Source organism: Haliaeetus leucocephalus, unplaced genomic scaffold, assembly GCF_000737465.1.
Source record: "Haliaeetus leucocephalus isolate CR32 unplaced genomic scaffold, Haliaeetus_leucocephalus-4.0 Scaffold0, whole genome shotgun sequence".
Taxonomy (NCBI): Eukaryota; Metazoa; Chordata; class Aves; order Accipitriformes; family Accipitridae; genus Haliaeetus; species Haliaeetus leucocephalus.
The window spans coordinates 442,671-448,077 of NW_010972436.1; the positions used below are offsets into that span (position 1 = coordinate 442,671).

Sequence of the window (5,407 nt, forward strand, 5' to 3'; positions counted from 1 at the left end):
TCCATCCCCCCGCAGCTCCCCGCGGACCCTCGCCTCCTGAGGGGCCAGACCCGACGCCCACTCCCCCCAGGAACAGGAGCAAGAGCCAGGCTTCTTTTACTTAAAAAAAAAAAAAAAAAAAAAAAAAAAAAAAAAATTTTATTCCAGAAAAACAAAACGTGCCCATTGCCACACACCCCCCCCACACCGGACAGACCTGGCTCTGCAGTGAAAAATTCAGGACGTTTCCCCTTTCCCGAAGGCCACAGTGCTCCCAGCCCAGCACAGAGACCCCGCTCCTTGGGACAGTCCCTCCACAAGAGCCTCCTCTACTCTGAGTCCGGCAGCAGCCATGACAAAAAGCAGGGTGGTTGTGCCGGGGCCACGGCCAGCCCCTCACCTCCACTCCTGCTGCAGCCCAGAGGCCCCACAGAGGGTCGTGGCACCCCCCGAGGGTCGTGGCACCCACGGAGGGTCACAGCACTTGCAGAGGGTCATGGCGTGTCGGCTGTCTCCCTCCCTGCTTCAGGCCCGCTGTCCCCACGTGCCTGTAGCTGGCTGTCCCCCTGAGGAGGGGGTTTGGGGGACTAAACTAGAGGGGATCAGCCCCACACGGAGGGACAGGGGCAGGACAGCGTGGGGCGCAGGACCCCCTCAACAGGGGCTCAGGGCTGGCTCCCCGGCACCTTCAGTGCTTGCACTGCGGGCCCATCTGCTCCAAAGAGGGCCGAGAGCTGAAATCCTGCCTTCCCAAAAGCTGACTGCGTGTGTGCCTGCCTGTGGCAGCTGCCCAGGAGAGCGGGACGCGGTCGGGGCAGGAACCGGCACCGTCGGCCTTTTCAGCTACGGCTGACCGATGAAACGCACGCATGCTGCTTGGTAAAACAGCCGCTGGAAAGAGGGGAGAGCTGATCCAGCAGAGGTAGCGGCTGGGCAGAGACCAGGTCTAACCGGGCAGGGGGTGCCAATGAGATCACCGGCTTAAAACAGAAAGAAAAAACAACCCCAAAACTGAGAGAAGCAGCATTGCTCATGAGGCTGTTTGGCGTTGACACGCTCCCCAGCCCACCCACGACGGAGGAGGCACGTTCAGCGTGGGGCACGCTGTGTTGTGGAGGGGAGGGCTCCCGGGGCTCCCCGTGGGGCTCAGCCGCAGCGTGTCCCCCTTGCCCTCCCCCACCACGGGTGACAGCCCCCCACCAGCCCAGGGGACAGCCCCGCTGCCTTCCCGTCTGTGCTTTGGCTCTGGGGAAGGGGTACCCCACTTCAGCTCCCCCCAGCCCCATTGGGACAGCCCACCGGCACCGCCGCCCGGCCCCTGCCGAACGAAAGGGAAAGGCAACAAAACAAAACCCACGGCACGAACGGAAAGGGGACTGCCGGGCACTGGCCCGAGGCTGCTGAGAGGGAGCGAGCCGCTCGCCGTCCCGTCGGCATCGCCCCCGCCGCGAGGCGCGAGCGCCCGCACGCTACAGCTCCGACTGCGAGCGGGAGATGCGCGGGCCCTTGCGGATCTCCTTCCGCTTCTCCTCCTTCTTCCTCCGCTTCTCCTCCTCCCGCAGCGCCTTCTGGAAGGTGTCGCCACTGGGGAAAAACTGCGGGATGACGGCAGGGGGTCAGCATGGGGGAGCCCCCACAGCCTCCCAGAGGCACGACCTCCCCCAAACCCATCGCACAAGCCCCGCGATGCCAGAGGGCTGGAGGCTGGATGCGGCACCAGGCAAACGGGGTCCCGATGCTCCCACGGGGCACGTGGCCACAGGTGGGGCGAGATGGCACCAGGCACCCGAAACCAACCGCAGCCCAGCTGGGGAATTTGATGCACGCGTTTTGGCCAAGCTCCCTCTGTGCTGGGGGGGGTTGGCCGCTCCCCACCAAGCCACCCGTTCCCTTTCCCAGCCGCCTGCCTGGAGCCACAACGAGGATAGGGAAGCCCACGGGGCAAGCCGGCGGCATTACCATCTTACCTCGGAGTGGTCCGTTTTAAAGGGATTGCGGTAATCAGGTGATTTCTCACTGATTCCCAGCTCCTGAGCCATCTGTGGAGCAAAGCGGAGACCGCGTCGGGGAGCGGTGCCTCCCCCCTGTGACCAGGGTCCCCTCCTCCCCACCAGCCCCCTTCGTGCTCTTCCCCCACCCCTCAGCCCAAGGACACCCCTCAGACATGGGGTACGCTCCCCCTGCCCTCCTTTTACCCCCAAAACCTCACTCCCCAACCCCAGCAGCAGAGTGGGGATGCGACGGGGGGGGACCAGGAGCCGTACCAGCCCCAGGACCTGGGAGTGGGGTCCCTGCTCGAACACGCCTGTCAGGTTGCAGAAGCCGATGCCCCAGCGGATGAGGCTGTTCCAGTTGGAGTTGCGGTCGAAGTAGTGGTGCACGATCTTGGGGAAGCGCAGGACGACGTCCCCGAAGAAGGCAGTGTTCTCCACCACGTGGGAGTATGCTGTGGGGACAGCCGCCAGCCCCGTCGGCACACGTGCCCCATTCCACTGGTGCCTACGTCCCCGCCGGGAGGTGGGGAGGCTGAGGGCGAACGGGTAGGCTCCCCAGTACAAACTGGTCAGAGAGGCAGCAACAGGGTCCCCGACAGACAGGGACCAGCCCAGGTCTGGTCTGGGTACACAGGGGTTTTGGACCTACCCCAGCGCCGGTCCCAGGAGGAACTTTGGCGATGCCCCAGAGCATTAGGAAAGGGAGGGGGTAAGGACCGGAGAGGACTCACCATCCTTTATCTTCTCGTCCTGAGGGAAAGGCCCATCTGGAGGCACATCAGCAGCGATGAGCACAGCACGGGAGTCCTCCAGCACCTGCCAGAGCCCTCAGTTACTGCCCCATCCTGCTGGCCCTTCCCCAAACCCTGGGGGTGCTGCCCCAGCTGCCCCACGTTGAAGCCCCATGGCGTCCCACCCTTGGGTCCTAAAGCCCACTGCCCACCCAGCTCTTCTCTTTGACCCCATGGAGGCCCCTCGGCCGTCCCTGCTTCTCCTGCCCACCCTCCCCAGGCCCACGGCACACCGAGCCTGGAGGGTGGCCCGTGCCGTGGCTCACTTTGAAGAGTCCCTTGAGCATGATGTCGATGATTTTGTACTGCTGGTTGATGTCATTGAGCTCGATCAGGTTCTTCAGTGCGTTCATCTGGTCCTTGCGCTTCACCTCAAACAGCTTCTTATCTGCACCACCGTCAAGGACGCTGTCGGTACGCTCCCACCATGCTCCTGCTCTCCCTCTCTGCCGGGCACCTGGCACCATCCTAGCCCCCCTAGTTCTCCACAAGGTGCCTGAGGGCTGGGGGGCAGCACCTAAGCCAGGATGAAACATGGGTTTCCAGCAAGCCCCTTTGCCCAGACACCCCAGCAGGGCACTTAAGGATGCTGGGCGCTCGTGGGGAGCTTTCTGCTTGCCAGTCCCTGCTCCAGCTGACGGGCTGGAGGATGAGCATGAACTCCCACCTTCCCCATGCGTGTTTCCACAAGCACATATATTAAATACCTTTTAATAATTTGCCTGTTCATCAGGGCATGCTGCCGTGTCCTAGGAAGGGCTTGCATTAGCCCACCTCCCTGTGGGTGATAAATGCCCGCGGCACAGAGGAGACTGAGTGCTGCAAGCCCAGGAGCCCTCTCCCATCATCCCAGCCAGCAATCCCAAAGCACTGCGACCCACAGGCGTGCTCTGCCACCCGGCTGACCACACTGCTCCCAAGAGCGGACTGGGAGACGTGCTTGGCGCCCAGCATGCTGGAGCAGAAAGGAAAAGCACCGCGCTTGGGAGGATGCCAGGCACTGCTGGAAAACCCACCTCCACTCCTTCACCAAGCCAGGCGCTTGGTTAGCAAACCTGGGAGCTCAGCTAAAACCCTTCTACAGAAGAGCAGAGAGGCAACTGCCCAGCGGTTCTGGGTCCTCTCTCTTCCACCCCCCTGCGCCCCTTTCCATGGTCTGACGCTTTGCCTGCGCGTGAGCTCCTTCCAGCCTCAGCAGGTGTGAGTGTGTACACCAGGACATGAGGGGCAGGCTGCAGAGAAGGATACATATTTCCAAGCCGGAGTCCACCCTCTGTTTTTCCAGGTCTGCGAAGCTGCCCCGGGACAGCAGCAGCGCCAGCAGAATGGAGCAGATGAAGAGAAAATCCATGTTGGCCATCACAGCCTGGAACAAAATGGACCAACAAAACCAATTACCAGCGAGAAGACTTACCAAAGGGAAAAGTCACAGGAGCCTCTCAGGACCAACAGCACATTGCCCTCGGCAGCAGGGTCCCTGCCCGCCTCTCCCTTGTCCCCACGATGGGTTTGCGGGAGATGGTGGCCAGAGCAGGGCCACGGGGCGATGCTGCAGCCGGCCCGCTCTCCCCTGCGAAGGAAGCCCTGGTCCCCCCCTCCTCTCTACCTGCCTCCTCTGCTGGCTGGGCACTGGCTAGGCCCCCAGGGATCTGGCTGAGCACTGACCCAGCAGAAAAAATTAAGTCCTACCCCTTCTCCAAAAAATAACAGCTAGCTTTTTGCTGGGTATGCAAGTTAGAGCAGCCAGCAACCGAAGCAGCAGGGCCGAAGGGAGGAGGAGGATGGCCGAGGAGATGAAATCCACCTCTCCTTCCAGCACCAGGCTCGACCATCTTACTTCACCTCTTGGGGTGCTGCTGGTACCTGGACCCTTCCCCTGGCTACAAGCCGGGTGCCAGCTGTGTGCCCCATGCTGAAAAGCAGCAGCTGGGTGATCTGGTGGTAATTCCCCCCTCGCCCCAAGCACGTCCCTCCCCAGATGATGCCTGAGGCTCTGCACGGATGTGGTCGGGCTGCTCCTGGCCACGAGGGTCCCTCAGACAGAGCCAATGCGGATAAGAGAGAGGCTGGAGGAGAAGGTCCTTGAGAACGAGGACCCTGGCCCCTGGGACAGCCCAGACCTCGGACAAGGAGAGCAGTACCTCGGCCTCCAGGCACCGGGATTCAAGGTGGCCTGTCCGCAGGGATGAGGTTTCCGCGGGACTGAGCAGCGGCCAGCGGCAATTACGGAAGCAGCAGCTCCTTCAGAGGCATCCCCTGAGCCGCCTCCTGCTCCGGAGGGAAAGGCAGATGTATGAGGCCACCAGAGCTGCCCTCACCCTGTCCCCCTGCTCTCCCCCTGCATCCGAGCTCGCCCACCCAGCCGAGCCTCTCCCTGCGATGCCCTAACTGGAACAGAAACAAATCTCTTCTTTGCACCAAATCTAGGGTTGTTTTTTTTCTTGTTGTTTTTCTTTTTTAAACAAATACAATTTGTTCGAGCTCAGGCCCATGAGCAAGACAAAGCGGGCAGCACCGGCAGCTCTCCCAGTCCTGCAAGGAGCAGCAGCAGCTCCCACCAAGGCTGAGCCAAGCGCCCTCACACCCCCAGCAGGGGCAGGGAAACGGCGTCAGGCAAACACGAGAAACCCTCTGCATCGTCTT

General features: G+C 62.1%; 1 protein-coding gene across 1 annotated transcript; it reads right to left on the reverse strand.

The window, feature by feature from the left end:
• Window positions 1-1,409: 1,409 nt before the first annotated feature.
• Window positions 1,410-5,001, reverse strand: CCDC134 (coiled-coil domain containing 134). Its single transcript, XM_010581375.1, has 7 exons — window positions 4,906-5,001; window positions 4,013-4,130; window positions 3,031-3,152; window positions 2,705-2,789; window positions 2,244-2,425; window positions 1,947-2,018; window positions 1,410-1,574 (listed from the first exon to the last, which is right to left on the reverse strand). The coding sequence occupies exons 2-7, from the start codon at window positions 4,122-4,124 to the stop codon at window positions 1,449-1,451; spliced, it is 699 nt and encodes a 232-aa protein (XP_010579677.1). The 5' UTR covers window positions 4,125-4,130; window positions 4,906-5,001; the 3' UTR covers window positions 1,410-1,448.
• Window positions 5,002-5,407: the final 406 nt, after the last annotated feature.